Source organism: Penicillium crustosum, assembly GCF_028827405.1.
Source record: "Penicillium crustosum strain IBT 35664 chromosome Unknown utg000005l_segment0_segment0, whole genome shotgun sequence".
In the NCBI taxonomy this organism is placed as follows: domain Eukaryota; kingdom Fungi; phylum Ascomycota; class Eurotiomycetes; order Eurotiales; family Aspergillaceae; genus Penicillium; species Penicillium crustosum.
Window position 1 is genome coordinate 1,388,479 of NW_026623126.1, and position 20,764 is coordinate 1,409,242.

Below are 20,764 nucleotides of genomic sequence, written 5' to 3' on the forward strand. Positions count from 1 at the left end.
GCGAAATCGAAGGAATCGGCCTGAGATCCTTCGAAGTCTTTATCTTTTGACGAATTATGCATACAATGGCGCTTTGGGGTTGAATTACACAAACCAGGTTTTCTAAGGTCTCAGTCTACAAGAACCAGATACGATGTTCTAGCCATGTCCTCTTAGTCCTAGTCTAGAGCTGGACCTGTGAGGACAGGCTTCAACTCATTTTCATTAGAAACAAGTATATTTATTTTGTTTCAGAAAATTATAGGCATTCACTCATGGACCCGAAATCTCCATATAGGTATCTAAACGTACATGAAACCATCCATAACCCAACCCGAAAGCTTTTTAGACAAAACAAAAGGCCATAGCTATAACAAACCGAATCCAACCCTACGAAAACTAGTCACTAAATTCTACTTTTAGAGCTGATTAGTTACTTCAATGAATTGCTCCAGGTTCTTCAGAGACTGCCCGCTCTCGATTGCCCAGCGCGCGCGACGAACGCCTTCTTTCCAGCGACCACCGCCAGGGCCACGCTCGGTGATGACCTGACCATCATCGCCAGGTCCCATGTTGCTGGTATCGGCCTCGCAAATGCCCGAGGTGACAAGTAGACCAGCCACATTCATGAGAACAAACTCCAAGATGGGGTCATCCCGTGGAAGCTCATTCCGAAGTATACTCATCAGCTTTTCTGCATTTTGCTTGGGCATTTTGCCTCCGCCAACCTCACTAAGAGGGTGGCTAGAGAGTCCAAAGTCCGCTGCCTCGAGCTGGAAGGTGTCGACCTTGACGATGCTGCGGGGATTGTTGATGTCATCTTCACTTGAGTCATCTGTATCGTTTTCTGGTGCTTGGTATGCAGGGTTCGGGTACTCGGAGAGCCTCCAGCAGTTTGTCTTTCCAGCACAGCTGATTTCGTCCATGTCCTCTGCACCACAGACAATCATGGCTTTCTTCGCTCCGCTTTGTCTGAAAGCCTCGGCAAATACTGGGCCAAGGCTCTGGTATGCCACGCCAACTACGCGTGCTTCCAGTGCCCAGTCAACGGGATTTGCCAAGGGGCCCATTAGGTTGAAAATCGTCCGGAGGCCAAGGCCCCTGCGGACAGGGTTGGAATGCATCATGCCCGGGTGGAAATTTGGGGCAAACAAGAACGAATAGTTGGTTTTCTCGTAGACCTTGCAAAGATTCTCAGCGGTGACGGCAGCGATCTTGGGTGGCAATGGCTGGATGGCATTGAGAACGTCAGCGGCACCAGAGGTCGATGTTTGAGCGCGGTTGCCATGTTTAGCTGTCAGGATAAGAGGAGATGCAACGATTGAGGAGGTCGTGGAAATGTTAAACGTCGAATGAGAATCTCCTCCGGTTCCAACAATATCACACTATACATCGCGGCTTGTCAATATGACTCCATGACAAAACAGAGGTGGTTGCGCATACCAATCCGCCCTCATAATTTCCTACTTTCATATTACGAGACTTCATAATCTTGATAAGTGGAGCTTTCTCAACTTGGCAAGCAGCCTCTCGCATACATTGAGAACATTTCGCAATCACATCTGGCTGCCTATCTTTGCCGGTTGAGTGGAGCAATGTGAGGAGGGCAGCGGTCTGGATATGGGATAACCGGTCCTCGAAGATTAACGCAAAGGCAGAAGCAATCTCCTCTGCAGTCACGTCGGGGAGATCTTGGGCGCTGACTCGAATGCCGGCAGCCGCGGGGTAGGCGAGTCGCTGGAGGAGCGGAGCGATCGAAATGGACTCAGGCCGCTGAGAGGGAGAGGATATAGGTGTCGCCATACTTGAAATATTTGTAAGCGACGGTATGTTCAATATAGCCCAGTAATCCCTATGAGGTTTCACAGGGCTTAAAAGGATACCTTCAATTGTAACAATCAAGTGACTCAGAGATTCCGATACAGGCGGCAAAATAGTTCACCGCCATCGGGGCGCTTTACCCTTTTGGGGCCCTAAAAATATCATTTGCATTTCCCGGGGGCTTGTCTTAACCTGTCTTGCCCTGTGTATATCGCCCTTTTTTGGAATTGTTTTGGGAATTGGTAAATTCACGACCTGAATCAATTTTTCACAATGCCGCCCCGTTTAAGAATCTCGTCGCTTCAGCAAATCCCTCGATGCCAAAATGAACTCCGAATTATCAGGAGCGCATCCAGCGCTGCGGCCCCGGCAGTCACGCCAGCTGCTTCAATTGAGCAGATGACACGCTCACCAGCTCCCGTATCACGATTCCCTCCTACCCAGCCACCTTCGCACCGCAATCCCGAATACCGCCGGTCGCAACTCCTACGGTCATACACCTCCCTTCTCCGCACATCTCCTCTCATTGTGCTGTTCCAACACAACAACCTCAAGTCCATGGAATGGGCCGCCATCCGACGAGAATTAACCATTGCCTTGCAAAAAGTGGACGAGAAGATTGCCGCCGAAGGCCGCACAGCGCCTGCCCTCGCTCCTTACATTAAGATACAGACCATCCAGACCAGCATCTTCGAGGTGGCTCTGCGCATTGTCGAGTACTTCCGCCCCAGCGAGGCCTCCCTGGGTTCAGGAAAGCCCCCAAGTGCGATTGACCCCGTGACACAAACCTCCGCCGAGCTCCCTGCGATCTCCGGCTCGAAGGATGACCCGGCCTTGACACACGACTTGTCTCGCACTGCCCACGAGGCAGTAAAGAACATGAAGGGTATGCACGAGCTTTCTCCTCTGCTCGTCGGCCCCATTGCTGTCCTTTCCATCCCTACCGTCTCGCCTGAACACATGAAGGCCGCGCTGTCAATCCTCGCCCCCAAGGAAGCCGGCTTCAAGGCCCCTACCCGCAAGGCAAACCCGGAATACCACGAGCCCATCGTTCAGAACGGTCTCCGCAAGATTAACTTGCTGGCTGCCCGTGTGGACAACCAGGTGTTTGATATCGATCAGACCAAGTGGGTCGGCAGCATCGAGGGTGGCATGGACGGTCTTCGCTCCCAGCTTGTCACCGCCTTGCAGAGCATGAGCTCCAGTGTTGCAACTACTCTGGAGGGAGCTGGCAAGAGCATTTACTTTACCTTGGAGAGCCGCCGGAGCGTCTTGGAAGAGGAAGAGAAGGGACCGGAGGGCGACAAGAGCGAATCGTCCTAATCTGGTCATGGTCATTTTGATTCATTTTCCTGTATAATAGATCATATTCTGCGTTTAGTCCTCAAGACACCCTCTTCCTACTTCAGGATCAATGTATACTTGCAAGAAATCAACTTTGGTGCATCATAGTTCCTGTTTAACCCATGAATCATTGCATTTCCTGTATGAGGCAACATACAGACTGCGCCTAAAAGACAAGTTTCCTCCCAATCCGTGCCCATCATGTCCAACGTCTAGTTCTGTCTCAAACGCAATTTGGCATTCATGCCCACAATGCAGCGCACAAGATCCCAATCTCCATTCAGACCAACCCAGTCCGTAACAAGAATACCTGTCGAGCAGTCCGCATCATTCTCTTTACCTCGGCGACAGATATAATCCACAACCGCCGGGTTAACCTTAGCAGCAACCTTCTCGGGCCAAGTATCGGTCTTCCAGAAGTTGCTGGCACTCAAGAAATTAACGTAGAAGGGGAAAGCCTTGGTCGCATGCATATCAGGCTGAACACCGAACGGATAGCGACAGCAGCTAGCCCGATCAATCTGCTCCGAGACAAACTTGATCTTCTTCTCGATGTTCATACTCTCCAGTACCTCATAGAAATCCTGAATGCAGAGCTGACCACTGGGACACTTAGCATTGGGGGTATTGTCCGCCCACGCAGCAGCATCAATACCCCAACCATTACCACCATGCTCCTCCTTCAGCTTCTGCTGCAAGTTAAACCGGCGCATGAGGATAACCTTTCCACGCGCCTCGCCCAGAGTCGGGATCTTGGGTCGCACCCACCACCGACTACCAGCCTTGGCGTAGTGGTCGTGCAGGATCCGCGAGAGCTGCTCATCAGTCGCGTTACCGGTTCCTTCCCGCTTAACAGAGACGATCAGCGTCTCGGAGGGGTTGCGCTCGAGGAACCCGTCCACTTCGCGCATCAGGTCGCGGAAGTACTTGTTGCCTGTCAGCGAGATGGGGAACGCGCTGTGTACAAGGATCAGCTCGTCGCGTGCCGCATCGTCGGGGTACTGTGGCTGCACGCGGATATCGAAGAATCGAACGCCGTTCTCGAGTTGCTCTTTCGGGCTCACGGCCTGGCAGCGCACTGAGGGCGGCGCGACGTGGCAGGTGGGTGAGTTGTGCGTGCCTGGGATTGAGAGGGCGGAGACAAGGGTGTCGTCGCGGAGCTCGCGCATCCAGGCGTTCAGGTTCGCGGAGGAGAAGATCGCAAGGAAGGATTCTGGTACCACGAAGACACCGGTGAAACGGTGTTTGGGGTTCTCATTTAATGCTTTCATTCCTGCAGACTCTGCTGTTGGGACGGGGGCTTGGATCTGGTATTTCTGGCCTTCGGCCTCGAAGGTTAGACGCATGCGCTCCTTGTCGGAGTGGATGAAGGAGCGTAGCTCGGTCTTCTTCGTTGCGAACGGCTCCACGTGAATGTCAACATCCTTCTCCTCGAAGGGACGGCTGTCCTGTTCGATAGAGGAGACCTCCTCGTTGCGGGTTTGGTTGGTCAGGACCTGGGTGAGGTTCCTGGCCATTGTGCTGAAGGCATGGAACCCATCCTTCTCCGGTGCCGGGAAGCGCTCAATGCGCTTCAGGACGATTGGAGTGGAGGTGTTGTTGCGGATAGTGAGGTGCTCGGCAACCATTGTGAATCGACAATTTGGAGGATTGAAATTGAAATCAGCGCGAGTCCCTGTGCGGGTTTGTCTCAAGATGGATCGGAATCGGCTGCCTGGGGAGCTGAGATCGAAGTGGGTTACCCCTCCACTGGGGATCAGCGGACGATCTCCGATAGGGAACCCCTTGTTCTTGGCGCGTAAACCTGATTCGCGAGGACATCTCAATTGTGAGACAGAGCGGAGATTTTGAAGGTCTGTATGGAGTACGGAGTACGATGTATGATGCAGACAATTAGTGTCGCGCCTAGATCGGCCCTGGCGATCGGGGCTTAATATCCCCGGGCTTACTCCGGAAATTGCATATTGTACGCATTTGTTTCATCGTTTGCTTGGATTGAAGCCATTATATCTGAGTGTCTTATGCCATGAGAGGAAAGTTCAATGTTGTCGACATTCTTCGGATTATTCCAGGCTGAGGTCATCGACTTGGTAACCAAGGTTGGTACGGTTTACGCCTACCATGGATATATCTTCAAGAAACATAGTATATATTGACTACATGCATACTCATATAGTACATACATTTGTTATGGAGTTATTTATTGAACCATTGGGATCCCTGAGTTGTATCTTACAGAGCTTGTCAATCAGAAGGAAGACATCTCTAGTAGGGAACCTGCTGGTGGAAGTAGTCCATGATGAACTTCACCTGCTTTGGCTTCGCAATGGGCACATTTTTGAACTGGTTACCCAGTTCCATGACAACCTGGGTACCATCGGCACTGTTGGGGCCCCAATGCGGTAACGACTTGCTACCATTGTAGGAGCCGCCATTGTTAGGGTTGAGAGTCTTCGCAAAGTTGGCCCAGTACGACGACATCTTCTCCTGGATGTCAAAGTCGACGCTGGTGAAAGCGTACGTATCGGAATTGGCGTAGAGAGCACCGAGCGCGTACATAATCTCAGATTGGTGGAAGGCGCCTTGGTTCTGGCTTGGGGGCGCATGGGTCCAGTAGTAAGTGTAGAAGTTCGAAGTGGCAGACTTGTACCAGTCAGTGGCGTAGGCCCACGAGCCGACAAGAGAGAGATCACGGGCAGCAGCGTTCCAGGCTTGAGAAGCAATTGTACCGTTGTTGTTATCGGGGTAGAGCTTGAAGTACTCGCTGGAGAGGTTGCCGTACTTGAGTCCGCAGTAGTACTCGTACTCGGCAACGGTGTAGTCGGTGCTGGGCGAGGCACCGGATTCGTCCTTGGTGTTACCAGTAATCACAGGGACGTCATTGGCAGGGCCATTGATCAGGGTTTCGATGTACTTGGATGGAAGCACATAGTCGTCCAGAACGGGCTTGAAGATCAGAGGATAACCGGCAGAGAGTGCGGTGACCCACCAAATGGAGCTGTTGGTTACACGGTCTGAGGAACCAACTAGTAAGCTCTCCATGGAGAGCGTGCGCATCTCCTCGATTGTAGAAACGTTGTGAGCCTTGATGTAGCTAGCGCCATTGGAGATAGCAGTAGACATGTTAACGTATGAGGTAGCGAGGCCAGCCAGCATGGTATCGTAGGGGTATCTAATCCCGGACTGGGAGATACCACCGTGGAAGTAGCCCGTGAAGAGAGGGCTATTGACTGCATGGTAGACTTGAGAAGAGCCGAACGACTGACCAGCAACAGTGACGCGGGTAGGATCACCACCGAATTTAGCAATATTCTTCTGCACCCACTTGAGAACTTCCAGTTGATCCAGAACACCATAGTTACCGGAGGTCTTGTGGCCAGTGAGCTTGTAGCCTTCTTCATTGAGCTCGGGGGCAGCGAGATATCCGAATGCATCGTCACGGCGGTTGAAGGTGATGAGAATAACATCTTTCAAGGCCATGCCACCGCCGTACCACCACTCGTTGTTGCTGGTCTCATCGGAGCCCTGGTTCCAAACCATGACAGGAAGTTTGGCATCGGCGGTCTTAGCGTTGGTCCAGATGTTGAGGCTGAGGCAGTCTTCGCTAATGTCGGAAGACGAGGCACTGGGACAGGCAGGGCCAAAGTCCGTGGCCTTCAAGGTCTTGTTCCATGACTCGCGGGGCTGTGGTGCCTTCCACCGGTTCTGATATCCCGTATCGGCAGCGAAAGGAATACCAAGGAAAGCGGCGACGTTGGAATCAGCACCATCGAAGTACTTATCCAAAGTGGACTGGTTAAAGTACTGGAAGCCCTCAACGGGACCGTAGGAGGTTTGGATGACCTTGTCCCAAAGCTGGGCTTGGGCGACAGCAGCACCCAGGGCCAGTGAGGCCAGAGTCTTGGTCAGGGGCGCCATAATGATTGGATCACCGTAAAAAGGGGGATTGAGGCGATTGGAAACTTGAAGCACAAGGCTAGGAGTTGAGGGACCGAGGATGTTTTTATATCTAGGTAAACTTCTTCACCGGCGATCAGCCTACGTACCTTGTAACGTTGTTGGTACGCTTGGCATGGTTATAGCTTTGAAACAGGTTAAAGATTTATGTAGCAAATGTACCTCGTTACCTGATGTCTCGGTGCTTTGGTATAGTGGATTTCGGGTCTTGCAGAGTCGGCCTCAGTTTCTGCATTGAGTTAAGGTTATGGCGATCATGTTAATATCGTCTCCACATCTGACACGCGGACACAATTTGGACAGGTTCCGATATTCCCGAGGTCTCTTGTTCCTTGCATAGTACATCGGATTCTTGCAGTGGAGCATTGGAAGTGGGCTCAGTAGTTATCGCCGAGGACCAAACCCAGATTCGGGTGATTGACGGGACCAAGTCGAATCTGATAATCATGATGGATACACCATTGTGTTTCTCCATCAGGCATGGCCTAGAACCCAAATAATGGTGTTGCAATCCTATATTTATCCGAGATGAACTTTGGGTAGCGTAGTAGGTTCTGGGTGGAGACCTTGTTTGAAAGCTGATGTGGTACCTGCATATAACGGGAACGACAGCAGTTGACCTCGGAGATTGCATATCCGCGTCATTACACTTGCATTGATATAGGAAGAGTATCAGAGCGTTGGGAACAATCTGATATGATGGTAAAGGTGCTCCTTCACTTGATTGAAAGAGAGATTGATGGGACTATAGTCTTATAATGGTCTCTTTTCTTGTCAAGCCAGAGGCAAGAAGAGGAAGGGAAAAAAAAATTGATCCGTACCCCAATTACTCCGGGCGTAGGGTCAAAACCCTGTCCAGTTTCACCATTAACTGGGCTTCCCAATGCGGTATCACCCGTGGTCATTGTTTCACCCAGCAATCAGATGGCCTTGTGTCTCTCACCCACTCAGCCACCCAGGGAGGATTCTGGCCCACAGTCTTGTGCTATAGTTAAGTAGACCAAATCCCTTTGTTTGTGCCATAAGATTTCTACTCCAACTGCCTCTATTAGTAGTATATAACTGCTATTTGAGTTCTATTATTTAGTCTGCTTCATCTTATGTTGCTTAACTGTCCATATATAGCAATGTGTAATCTTTGTTTGGCTGACACACTTCAATTGACATTTTACAATAAAGCCAAGCAACAATAATTGCCTATCGATATATAAAGAAGATAAATAAATGAAAATATAACGTCAGGGCTATAGTTCTCCTACTTCCCCCATACTTGCATGAATGCGGGGAGATCACGTGGGTAGCATCGGTTAGCGTCGGCGTGCGGGCAGAACAGTCGATGCTCGAGTGCCAAATAAAACAGACACAATGCTCCTTTTCTCTTCAAGAATTTCAAGAAAAACATCTTTTGAATTTGTCTCTACTACCCTGCTCTTTCTACCATGAGTTTCAGCCGCAGCGGGGGACTCACTGCCCGCAACTTCAGGCCTTGTCTACCCCAGAATCGCCTCCGCATTCGCTCCACCCTACCTCCGCTCTTGTCCCGGAGATTCCATGCCAGCTCTCTACTATGGGGGATTAAGTCACAAGTTCTAAAGGATGTCGGCGAGGGTACTTTCTATCTAATTACCACTTTATTCCTTAATTGTTCACTTACAATTACTAGGTATCACCGAGGTCCAGATCATCCAATGGTACGTGGAGGAAGGGGCTCATATTGAGGAATGGAAGCCTTTGTGTCAATACCAGTCGGATAAAGCTGTCGACGATGTGAGTGTTACCTCTTTTGTTTTTATGTTCAGGGTCAATGGCTAACGAACCAGATTACTTCGAGATACGAGGGTGTTATCAAGAAACTACATTTCGAGACAGATGATACAGTGCCTACGGGAAGGGTGTGTACTACCTTCACTCTTACCCATCTGGCATTAATACTGCAATCACCATACTAACAGGCTTTGGTAGGCACTCTGTGACATCGAAGTTGCAGATGGAAAATATCCCGATGATAGCCCGCCGCACGAATCAAGGGCAGCGGCGTCTGAACCTGCCCCAGCTTCTGAACCTACCTCAGCCTCTGAGATTACACCTGCAACTCAAGGTGCCGAGTCTTCTCCAATAACGCCTCCTCCTGTCCAAATTATGGAGACACCCAAGACAAAGCATGCATCCCTTGCAGTACCCGCCGTGCGCGGGCTACTGAAGAGCCACGGCGTGAACATCCTCGAAATCAACGGATCCGGCAAAGACGGACGTGTGATGAAAGAAGATGTCCTAAAATTCGTAGCAGAGAGAGATTCTCCTGTTCCAACATCAGTGCCCGCCCCAGTCTCTGTGACACCAGACACACGACAAGCAGAGTCAATTGTCAATCTGACCCCGATCCAATCACAAATGTTCAAGACAATGACCAAATCCCTGAACACCCCACACTTCCTCTATGCCGACGAACTCAAAGTCAACGACATCACGGCGATCCGCAAGAAACTCGCCAGCGACAAACGCGATCCTACCAAAATCACATTCCTCCCCTTCGTTGTCAAGGCCGTCTCACAAGCTCTGACCGAGTTCCCAATCCTTAACTCGAAAGTCGATACCACAGACCCCACAAAGCCGAAGCTAGTCATGCGTGCCAAGCACAATATCGGAATTGCCATGGATACGCCAAATGGTCTCATTGTCCCAAACATCAAGGACGTCGCCAGCCGATCGATCTTCGACATTGCCGCTGAGATCGTGCGGCTAAGTGCACTTGGTCAAGCTGGCAAGTTGACGCCCGCTGATCTCAGTGGTGGCACTATCACCGTGTCGAATATTGGCAATATTGGAGGTACATATGTGGCTCCGGTGATTGTGCCGACGGAGGTGGCTATTCTTGGCGTGGGTAGGTCTAGAGCTGTGCCGGTCTTTGATGAGGACGGACAGGTTACACGCGGGGATATGGTTAACTTCAGTTGGAGCGCGGACCACCGTGTCATTGATGGTGCGACAATGGCGAGGATGGGTAACAGGGTTAAGGACCTAGTTGAGTCGCCCGAGCTCATGCTTCTAAATCTTAGGTGAATTAGATAGGTCACCTTTTGATGAAGTACTTAGTTATATCTAAATAACAAATTGTGGGTACATCTCAAGACACTGCATATGTACTTGGTTGATCTAGTTTGTTAGCTCCAATATATTATAGATTGAGCTTCTTAGTACAGAGTATAGAGGAAATGAAAAGATGAAAAGATGAAAGAATATATATATATATAGACAAGTCAATTGATATGAAAATCCACAAAACAAAGGATATCACGAAGTCTGCCAAGCCAGACAGTTGATATATCAAAACAGCACGAAACAGAAGCTCTCGACGCAAGCTTCAAGAACTCCAGATCTAAAACAGACCGGTGACATAGCCAAGCCGGCCAAAACACCAAACACCATTGGGAGGAGGCACAAAAAGACAACAAAAGACAAAAAAGACAAAATGCTAAATCCTCCATGCATAGATCATACCCATTTTCGCATGGTAATGAGACATCACCGACAGTTCCAGTGAACTCAACCCGATCAATCCACAGAAAGATACGAGAGAGAGAAAAAAAGAATCACTTATACTCAGCAAGCTTCTCAAAAACAGCATCAATAACATTGCGCTGCACCTCCTCCATCGTCCCCTCGACACTAATAGTAATAGCATCCCACTCTCCCTCGGGCTCCTCAAGCGCCGCAAGCTGCGAGTGTACCATGCCACTCTTCATGTAGTGCGATTGGCGCTGTGTGACACGCTGCATCAACACCTCCTCACTGAGCTTGAGGTAGACGAAGTGGATCTGGACCGAGGGCGAGCCGTACGCGGCAACGCGCATCACATCCCGGTACTTCTGCTTCAGCGCGGAGCAGGCTACTACCACGCCGGCGGGCGGGTGGAAGTTGTTGTCTTCTGAAGGGGAGAGTGCGTCGATTGCGGCTTGGCGAAGGGAAATCAGCCAGTCCCAGCGGTCTTCGTCTGTGAGTGGGATGCCTTGGCCCATTTTGTCTTTGTTTGCTGCCGGGTGGTACTGGGAGGGGTTTTGTTAGTCATTTGCGTATATTTCGGGTGTAGGTTTCCGGGGGTTGTTGGGGTTGCGTGCAATTGAATGGTTGGAAGGTGTGTAGTGTGATGTGGTATATAGAGAGGTACTTACGTCGTCGCCTTCTAGGAATGGTACGCCTAGCTCGGTGCGTAGGACATTACCGACGGTGCTCTTTCCACACCCGGCTGGACCAGTCACGACCCAGATATGTTGCATTTGTGCGGGTTTGGAGGATGTTACTCCGTTGGTTCCGTTGGTGAGGTCCGGCATGATGCGCGCCTTGCTCACGGTGGAATCTACTAGGGAAGCGTGGGGAGGCTGGGGTCGTTCCCCTGCGGAAAGCATGATGTAGGAAAAAGGGTTGGATTTTGGATGTTGGGTTTGGGAGGGTAATAATTTGGGTCAGGGTGGAGATTATGACGCTGTAGTGATACACGGGAAAGTGTTCTATAAGTGAGAAAGTGAGATTTATTGAATAAAAGTTCAGAAATCCAAAAAGCGCGAGATTACTTTTCTAAGTACTTATATTGTATCACAGTGGGTCGGGTAAAAGATTCCAGAAGCCGAGTGGGGGGAGGACATTTTGTACGGTTATTGGTTCTATGAAGGATTAGGGGATTTGGTTAAGGGGGTTAGGCTAATTTGGATATCTGCACCCTATTTAGTATTTGGGTCTATACCCGGGGTTGAATAGCCGTCCAGCTTCAGATTTATATAAAGATTCTATAGATAATTATTCTTATATACTTGGACATATTGACATATTGACTCTCCATCAAATATCAAATATAATAAATTATATATACACACAGCCTATAAAATGCCACATAATCACCTCCAGAAATACACATCCATGATGTCACGGTATTTGATACGGTAACTGACCCCCACGCTAAGAAAGACAAGAAAGGCAAGAAAGACACCGCCAGTTTCAATCCAAGTCATTTTCCCCCCAATTTTCCCCCATTCCACCCTGACTTGGACTGGAATTTGGTATTTATCCCACTAATATCTGCGTCATTCCCTTCTTTTTATCTCTCACCTGTCCCGTGCCGAACACTCCGACTAAGTCGACACCGAAAGACGGCCCCCCACACTCTAGAAATTTCGCAGATCCACCCCGATTATCGAAAGATTGTATACTCGGTACACGGATTGCCGATACTCATCCCGTGAAACACAGGGGGGGAGAAACATTCCGGGAAATACAATCTCATCCGATAGGACCCAACCTTGAAAGGACACGAAAACATGACCAGGGAATGAATATGCATGGTGATTCCCTACAGTCACACCGACTATACCCGGGTGTGTCTGGTAAGCATGACCAGGCCGTTTCACTCTTAGAATCCGGGGAAGAAAGGAACTTCCCGTGGGGTAAACATGTCAGATCATTGCTTGTACTAGAGGATTGATTTTCCGCTGGTTTTTCTTCATGGTCACGAGGGCAACTGATTGTGGCGGGAAGCGGATTCCGACATATCCGATCTCGTGTTTATCCGGTGTATAGTTAAGAGGGTGTGCTGGGCCTTGATCCGTATGGCTAATTTGTATTTGGACCTTTGGTGAACAGCGTAGACAGGCTTCAGGTCCAATCGGTGGGAAAGGTTGAGGAAGCACCTGTCAGTGGATTTGACATGTCTGAAGAGCCCATGGAGTCCAGAGTCCAGTCCGGAGTCCCACGGGTAGTTGTAGATCAATGGTATTAGTACCTTTCATTTGAGTTCCAGAACTAACATTGGAGGAGACCAAGTGGAGCTAGAAATGAAACGAGTATCAAATATCGCATGTAGATATTGATTCCAATTATGGACTGCAATCGCTATTTTCTATACAGAAAACATGCCTATCAGTTCATGGGGGCGGGGCGGGGAGGCGGTATTACATAAGCCATCTCCAGGCCACCGCGACAGCTCCAGATCATCAAAGCTCCGACTTATTGGTTCGGGCCTCGATAGCTGCAGCCTCAATTACCTCCACGATGGCTTCCCTCTTCTTCTCCACACCGGTCGACATTGACGTGGTCCTCGAAGATCTCGATGAGCGCCAGACCGTCGACGTCAAGCTCGACAAGGGCCGCCGCGAGCGGGTCCCTCTGTACATGGACGGCGAGTCCGTCAAGGGTGCTGTGACTATCAGACCGAAGGATGGCAAGCGACTGGAACATACGGGGATCAAGTTGCAATTTATTGGCACGATTGGTACGTTAGACCTCCCGCCCAGCCTCTCCCAGCTGGGTTTCGCCATCGCAGATTGGCCGCTAACACCTTGCTATTTGGGAATACAGAGATGTTTTACGACCGAGGCAACCATTATGAATTCCTTTCCCTGGTCCAGGAACTCGCTGCTCCCGGCGAGCTGCTCCACCCGCAGACCTTCCCCTTCAATTTCAAGAACGTCGAAAAGCAATACGAGTCTTACAATGGTATCAACGTCAAGCTGCGCTACTTTGTCCGGGTGACTGTCTCGCGGCGCATGGCGGATGTCATTCGGGAAAAGGACTTGTGGGTGTACTCGTACCGCATGCCACCTGAGAATAACAGCCCCATCAAGATGGACGTCGGTATCGAGGACTGCCTGCATATCGAATTCGAATATTCCAAATCCAAGTATCATCTCAAGGATGTGATTGTTGGCCGTATCTATTTCTTGCTCGTGCGGCTCAAGATCAAACATATGGAATTGTCTATCATTCGGCGGGAGACAACAGGATCCCCACCAAATCAATATAACGAGAGTGAGACTTTGGTGCGCTTTGAGGTATGTAGTATATTGGATACACTCGATGTGATATTGGGAAATGCAGAGCATAAGAATGCTGACTTATATGCAGATTATGGACGGTTCGCCATCGAGAGGTTAGTGAACACTTCGAAAACCGTGAACCCCACCGACGGCCATCAACCCGCGGCCTCAATGACTCCCGCGAGGATTGGCAAGCTTGGGGTACCCTTGAGCATAGCTGACTTTCCATAGGTGAAACCATTCCAATCCGTCTGTTCCTTGGTGGATTTGACTTGACGCCGACATTCCGCGACGTTAACAAGAAGTACTCGACAAGGTACTATCTCAGTCTCGTACTGATTGACGAAGGTACGTTCCAATTACCTCATTCTTTCTCTGTCCCTTTCCCCATCCTTGGCAATCTCCAAATCACAGTCCATGGCGCATCCCAGAATGCGGGGTGCAGAGACGGACAAGATGCATGCAACAGCTGTCGGCAATTGAAGTTACCCCATTCGAGTCGGCCCGGGTTGCATCATGTGTTGCCGATTTGCATCCGAGGCACCCCCAATTTCCGACAACCCCCACGCTAAACCTCTTCTGGCTCTGGCAACTCCACCGATACAATTTCCCATACCCTCTTCCCATCCTGATACATCATTGGCCTACAATCTCAATGTCTCAAACTAACCAACTAATAGATGCCCGCCGCTACTTCAAACAATCCGAAATTGCGCTCTACCGCCAAGCCCCCGAGATCGCCCCGAACGCCCAGATCGCCCAGCAACAGCAGATCCAACAGCAGATGCTCCTCGAGCAACAGCGCCAGCAGCCCGCTCTTCCACCGGGCTCTGCTACCGCTGGTCCCGGCAGAGAAGTCACTGCGCCGCTTCGGCAGGAGCCGCAGCCTGTTCCCGCGCCTGCAGCATAGACTATCGTATTCTATTCTCATTATCGCTCGCGTCTTTCTTACAGCTTCTTGGTACCTGCGGATCTGTTCTTCTATACCCGCCTCTTGTCTCCGATCTCGATTTCCCCTATTCCTCTACTTCTCTAGTGCTCACTATTTCTGTGTCCGTTGGTCCTGTCTCACGGCTATGTCACGATATCACTTCTGTAGTATACTTTACTCTGCCTACAACGTACATTCGTGCCAAGCCTCATTTTAAATCAACCCCCATCCTAGATTCAGATTGTAGAATGTCTTCCTTTGTGATGTCTTGGTCCGGGAGAATCTTGAAAATTTAAAGTATAAACATAAAGTAAAACAATGCATTGATCGCCATAGTACATATTACACACATAGCCGGCCCCGGGGGCCATACTTCATCCACAACCAAGCTCTAGCTCTAATACTCAAACCGACCAATTTCCTGCAACACCTTCCCCAGCGCCTGGAGAATTTGTCCATCATCGCGCTCTTTACCAGCAACCTGCACAGCGCGCACAACCAACGGATAAATCCACTCAAGATGTTTCCGATAGTGATGCTCTTCCGCATCCCCACCCTCAACAATCGAGATGGTCCTCAGCGAAGGCGGATCTGGGATAGCCGATGGCTCACTCCTCAGCTCAACCATGCGGAGCAGCAAATGGAGCAGGGCCTTACGGGCAGGCGTGGGCTGAGGCATCAAGCCGCGCAGTGGCTGGTCTGCAATGTAAGACTTGAGCGAGACCGCGCAGCGCAGGAGGAGGTAGGGTGAGACCGAGCGGGCAAGCAGAGTCTGCGGGGATGTGGCGTCTGCTTTTGTCTCGGCCTTGGTTTGTGAATGTGCGGCGAGCTCGAAGAGCGTGTCTAGGAGGACGTAGGCTATTCCCGGGCGCAGGGTTGGCGGTGGGTTGAATGTTCGACCAGGGCGTACGGTGTAGAAGTCCTCTAGGGGTTTATCTTCCAGACCGGTAGTTGGTAGGTCAAAGCGGAGAGGGGCGTAAATGAAGGAGGAGCGGAAGAGAGCGCGCGCGAAGTCGCGGCGGACGGCGTCTGGGATTGATGCTGCTCCGAGGGATGGGAGGATGAGAGTCTTCAGGCGGGTGAAGGCTTTTGTGTCGAATGTTTCGTCTGCGGTGATTCGGGCGTTAGGGAGTTGCTGGGATTGGAAGCCGCGGGCGGAAACTATTCCATTTGTGATGTCGACGATGCGTTGCCAGAACTGGGATGTTTCGGACTCGTTTGCCTTTGCGTATTGCTTTTCCACGTAGGGGACTGCGACTTGGACAAGGTTCAGGGATACTGTTGTGGCCTTTTGCCAGAGGAACGGCTCGCGGTCCTTCCCTTGCCATGTGTACTTTTGCGTAATTAGAGTACTGAGGTGTTCGAGAGATTTCGCAAGAGCGCCGTTCGTGAACACGTCTTGTTTGATGCCGAATTCAGCAATGTACCAGCTGACAAGATCGATGGTGCGTTTCGAGAAGGCCACGAACGCTGGTCTTCGAGTGTCGCTGTCGGGGCTCCATTTCGATAGTGCTGAATCGGATAGTTCGGCAAGACACAAGAGAATATCCGGCTGGGAGCCCTCTTTCTCCAGGCAGAGCGTCTTGATACAATCAATGACTAGGGCTTGCAGGGCCGAGGGCCGGTCGACATCTGGAGAGTAACGCGGGGAGACCGAGTTCCACACGAGCAAGCTAAGGTGATGCAGGACCTTTTCGATGTGTTTTGTGGTCAGCTGGACTTTGTAAAGACGATAGACCTGCTGGAATGCATGTAGATAGGCCAAAGCGGCATCCTGGTTAGGTTGGTCCAAGTCGAGCGTCTTCTCATCGCCAGCAGGGTGTCCGTTTGCCCAAAGAAGCCACGCACATTCAAGGGCATCGTTGCTAAGTTCATCTCCATTTTGCACCCGGAGGAGAATTGCCGAGAGGCTAGAAAATGTTGCTTCGCTGAATTCCAAAATACCCAAGTCAATCAAACTTTGTAAGTACTTCAAAAGTCGCTTCCAGGATTGATCGAACTTCTCATCCTGCACCAGGGTCTCGAAGAAATTCGTGATCAGATTTGACAAACCCTTGATCATCACCACTGTCGTATCCACCCACGCCTTAAAGTCATCGGATTTTGCATTGCTCCGATTGTTCTTGGCTTGGAGGAGAGGGTTCTCAACTCCCTCGGCCATCTTAAAGAGGACCATGTTTAGGCACAGACGCCAAGCTTTGGGGGAGAGCTGCTGCCCATAGGCGTCAAAGATGCGCAACAGTGTATGGACTGCACTATTTCGAATCTCAGGCCGACTATCTGTTGTGATATCAACAATACGAAGCAACAGCAACAACCACAACGAGTTCCGAGAAACAGAAGGGTCCTCGTCATGAGCCAATTTAGCTAGCTCTTCTTCACTGACAGATGCATCAACATGGCCAAGGGAGATCTGCTCAATCTGACCCTGGAGAAAGTCGGAAACGTTCCAGAAAAACGAGGTAGTGGTGAGGGAGATGTTGAAATCTTGGATTTGCGACGTAAAGCTAGAGAAGGCATTCACCAAGCTCAAGAGACAAGGCGCTGGCAGTAGAGAGAGGAAATCGGATGCAACAAGATGCAGAGACTTATACGCAGCACGTACCAAACGAGGGCCTGCTGGAAGAGCTGACGATCTGCGCTCTATCAGAGTGGAAGACCGATCGTCAGTCCCAAGATCTGGGGAAAATTGGAAAACACCAGATATCAAATCAAATATGAGGTGCCATCCGTCCACGAAAGTTTCGGCATACTGTTCCAGGATGTTATTTAACACTTCCAAGGTCTGTTCGTGGATTTCAATGACGGTTATCGGTAAAGACTTGGAGGTGTGCATGTCCGATGCATAGAGCGAGGCGACCTGGGCTTTCAATGTCTGCAAATTCCTCGTCTGCACTTGATTGTAGACCTTCTCGTCGTCTTCTTCCCTTTGTTTCATGGTTGAGAATACGAGTGAATTCAAAATTGCGCTCGCCTGCAGGCGAAGATTCGGGCTGACGGTAGTATTTGCGGAAGCCGAGATGAGACTTTGCGTCAGTAGCTCCCATGCTTTGCTGTCGTCTTCTTCAAGCGAAGACAGTCTGCCAAGGTTTGCCTTGGCTAGTTCGTTTCCTTTCTCCAGTACAAATTTGAGTTCCTCGTCTTGCATTCTTGATTTTCCGACGGTATGCGATACGCGTCGGGAACCTTGGTGCAAACGTCCACCTGCTTGGGAAGATTGTGGCGTTCGGGGCATTTCTGATACTTCCTGGGCATCACCCTGGTTGCGACGCTGTTCCGTAAATGTTGACAGATTCAACAAGGCAAGTAGTATTTCCTCGAAAGATGCACTTGGGAAATCGCTGGTGCTTTCGAGCATTTTGTTAGAAGCCGCCTGGACCGCAATCACCTCACTCCCAAGATTAGCAGTGGGCACATCGTTTCCTGGGGTGACTGGAATCTCCCCAGCCCCACTGGCCGATTTGACCATTGCGCTTGATGACATGCCAATCACTAGTCCGGTATATTGAAGTGTTTCAAAAATAATGGACCAGGCCGGCTGATCCAGTGTCGGCCCCAAAGCAATTCCGAGGTTGAGCAAAGCCCGCATGCAAAGCAGGTTCCTTGTGCTTAAAGACACCGGAGGCCCTTCCCCGGCAGTTGTTCCTGCAGACTCCATTGCTAAAGAACTGGAGTTTGACAGATCCGCACTTCTCCGTTTTTTTTGGGCCGCGTCACTTTGCTGGGAGCCAGTGGAAGATACATTATGTGACTTGGCCCCACCCGCACTCACGGGCGTAGCAGCTTTTCCAAGAGTTGTCAAGAAAGCATCTCGGGGAACAGCCAATCTTAGGAGACCCGCCACATGAGCTAACTTTTGGAATGCTCGAACAAGGTTATGGTAATACTCATCATCTAAGGATGCGCGCAAAAAGGTGGAGCAAGCTGCTAGGACAGCGGGCCAGCAGTTCTCTATTATCCCCGCACAAGTTTTGATGGCGGAATACTGTACATGAGAATGCAGGTCCAGAGGATTGATGGGAACATGTGACTTTTTCGACGACGAGGTAGACTGCACTCGGGTCGGTTCTGCTGTGAAATCTTGAGACGATCTGGCGGAGTCCGGTCCTTGAACGGGGCTCATAAGTCGATTCTTGCGTCTTTGCTTTAGATCCGGGACCGTCAATGGAAGAATGAATTTCGCTAGCCCTTCAGCAAAGCTGCTAATACAGTTAAGAACAAGGCTGTAAATGTAAGTGTCCGGCGGTGTGGGCGGATCTGTCTTGTCGAGGAGATCGATAAATGGCGTACGAACAACACTCCACTGAGTGCTGATTCCAGGCACCTTGGTTTCACTTGAAGGAACAGTTGACCCAATGACACCAGCAACACCACCTGTTTCGAGAGTTATTTGATCCTCTGTGGTGGATCTTGAGTGCTCCGCCCGGGAAGGTACTGTTGATTGATTGCTGACGCCAATCAAAGCAGGTTTCTCTGAAGCTAGCCGAACAAGCGCAGCCATGTGGTCGCGGAGGATGTTCTTTCTGCCTTCCTCGCCGTCATACAAAGTATAGATCAGCCGCACAGCACCTGGCTCCGAGTATAGCCCTCGAAAAACTTCCATGCAAAGTAATCGCTTCCAAGGAGCTGTCCCATCCGGTTCAACGAGATGGGTTATCAGGCTCAGTGCCATCTCGCATTCTGTAGTCAACAGAGACATATAACGCTTCAGAAGAATGAGAAGAATCCGAGCAACTCGGACCGTTTGAGCGAACGAATACCTTTCAGATAGACAACGAACCGCTAGTGGTAATAGCCGAACGCGCAGCACTTGCGAAAGTTCGGGATGCCCCACAAAAAGACGGCCGCTGTTCAGAAGAATACTCTCAATAAGTTCGAGCACAAAAGTCGGAGATAGGGTTCGTGTTCGCAGAAATTGTAGTGGTTCACCATCTATCAGACGACAGAGATCATCCAATACTTGCAGTGCATCATAGGCGAAGGAGCCGATGTTAAGCGACTGACCATCGACATTGATTGTTGTGGTGATTTTTGCATCATTAGGAAGATTATCTTCACTCGAAACTCTTTCAAATGTTGATACCACCAGCTGCTGGAGAGTAGCTGCGGCAGTACTAGAAACTGCAATTGTCTTGCTTGCCTGTAACGTGGCGCATATTTCCAAGGTGTTCGCAAGAAGCTCCCCGCTCAGTTCATTGGAATAAAACTGCAAAAGTGAAGGCAGAGATTGTAGAATTTTCAGCTGGATATCAAGGCCTAGCAACCGTTAGCGCAATTTAAACATGTTGGTTTGTTTGGTCATTTACTCAAGCTCGTTGTCTCCTTCAGGCCTGCGAGGACATCTTTCAAACGACTCGAGGGTAATGAGCGAGATGCAATTAGTCTCTGTAGACAGATCACACCAATACCGGCAAGCTTTGCATGTCGAGTATGACATGCAATGATGAATGGCTCGACAAAATTCGGTTTGCGAACAAGGTCTAATGGCAATTTAGCGGTTGGGAACTGACAAAAGGTTGCCATGTTAGAAATTACCTGCTGCTATCTGAGACTCTGAAGTTGAGGGCAGTGCTTTGAGCTCATTCAACGATTGTTCGGCGGCCTGTCAATTCATCGTTAGTGTGCCATGGCCGATGATGCCTAGAGAGTGATAACTAACATTTCGCAAATCGGAGTTTTTCCTTCGAGACTCATGAATCAAGTTGGCGATCTCCGTCTGTAAGAATTGGGAGGACATTTCTGATATAGGTTTATTGTCTCAAAGCATGGCCAGCGCAGGCTAATGCCCGAGGTCCGATGTCAACAGTACGGAGGAGCTCTTGATCGCAGATGAATGGATCGTTGTTTCCACACCAGACTAGTTGCAAGATTGGAGATTTGATGCCAAGTTCATGTGAGCAGCAAGAGAACAATGACAGCGATTCTGTTA

General features: G+C 50.1%; 8 protein-coding genes across 8 annotated transcripts; 3 read left to right on the plus strand and 5 right to left on the minus strand.

Moving 5' to 3' along the window:
• Window positions 1-398: 398 nt before the first annotated feature.
• On the minus strand, window positions 399-1,782 carry N7487_011226 (anthranilate phosphoribosyltransferase; the record flags this gene model as incomplete). The annotated part of the gene is made up of 2 exons (XM_056878956.1): window positions 399-1,364; window positions 1,423-1,782. 2 exons carry the CDS (start codon window positions 1,780-1,782, stop codon window positions 399-401), a joined length of 1,326 nt encoding a protein of 441 aa, XP_056724275.1.
• A 291-nt stretch (window positions 1,783-2,073) lies between these two features.
• Window positions 2,074-3,123, plus strand: N7487_011227 (mitochondrial 54S ribosomal protein uL10m; the record flags this gene model as incomplete). Its single annotated transcript, XM_056878957.1, has 1 exon — window positions 2,074-3,123. The coding sequence occupies one exon, from the start codon at window positions 2,074-2,076 to the stop codon at window positions 3,121-3,123; it is 1,050 nt and encodes a 349-aa protein (XP_056724276.1).
• A 233-nt stretch (window positions 3,124-3,356) lies between these two features.
• N7487_011228 (phosphatidylinositol-specific phospholipase C) lies at window positions 3,357-4,772 on the minus strand (the record flags this gene model as incomplete). The annotated part of the gene is made up of 1 exon (XM_056878958.1): window positions 3,357-4,772. The coding sequence occupies one exon, from the start codon at window positions 4,770-4,772 to the stop codon at window positions 3,357-3,359; it is 1,416 nt and encodes a 471-aa protein (XP_056724277.1).
• A 637-nt stretch (window positions 4,773-5,409) lies between these two features.
• On the minus strand, window positions 5,410-7,062 carry N7487_011229 (uncharacterized protein; the record flags this gene model as incomplete). The annotated part of the gene is made up of 1 exon (XM_056878959.1): window positions 5,410-7,062. The coding sequence occupies one exon, from the start codon at window positions 7,060-7,062 to the stop codon at window positions 5,410-5,412; it is 1,653 nt and encodes a 550-aa protein (XP_056724278.1).
• Window positions 7,063-8,540: 1,478 nt separating this feature from the next.
• N7487_011230 (uncharacterized protein) lies at window positions 8,541-10,161 on the plus strand (the record flags this gene model as incomplete). Its single annotated transcript, XM_056878960.1, has 4 exons — window positions 8,541-8,709; window positions 8,765-8,868; window positions 8,922-8,993; window positions 9,064-10,161. 4 exons carry the CDS (start codon window positions 8,541-8,543, stop codon window positions 10,159-10,161), a joined length of 1,443 nt encoding a protein of 480 aa, XP_056724279.1.
• A 530-nt stretch (window positions 10,162-10,691) lies between these two features.
• N7487_011231 (gluconokinase) lies at window positions 10,692-11,504 on the minus strand (the record flags this gene model as incomplete). The annotated part of the gene is made up of 2 exons (XM_056878961.1): window positions 10,692-11,144; window positions 11,271-11,504. 2 exons carry the CDS (start codon window positions 11,502-11,504, stop codon window positions 10,692-10,694), a joined length of 687 nt encoding a protein of 228 aa, XP_056724280.1.
• A 1,492-nt stretch (window positions 11,505-12,996) lies between these two features.
• N7487_011232 (vacuolar protein sorting-associated protein 26) lies at window positions 12,997-15,023 on the plus strand (the record flags this gene model as incomplete). Its single annotated transcript, XM_056878962.1, has 5 exons — window positions 12,997-13,360; window positions 13,447-13,919; window positions 13,993-14,017; window positions 14,136-14,252; window positions 14,585-15,023. Coding segments are annotated over 5 exons (1,209 nt in total), but the record flags the coding sequence as incomplete, so codon positions are not given.
• A 209-nt stretch (window positions 15,024-15,232) lies between these two features.
• N7487_011233 (uncharacterized protein) lies at window positions 15,233-20,572 on the minus strand (the record flags this gene model as incomplete). Its single annotated transcript, XM_056878963.1, has 4 exons — window positions 15,233-20,091; window positions 20,142-20,315; window positions 20,371-20,437; window positions 20,495-20,572. The coding sequence occupies 4 exons, from the start codon at window positions 20,570-20,572 to the stop codon at window positions 15,233-15,235; spliced, it is 5,178 nt and encodes a 1,725-aa protein (XP_056724282.1).
• Window positions 20,573-20,764: the final 192 nt, after the last annotated feature.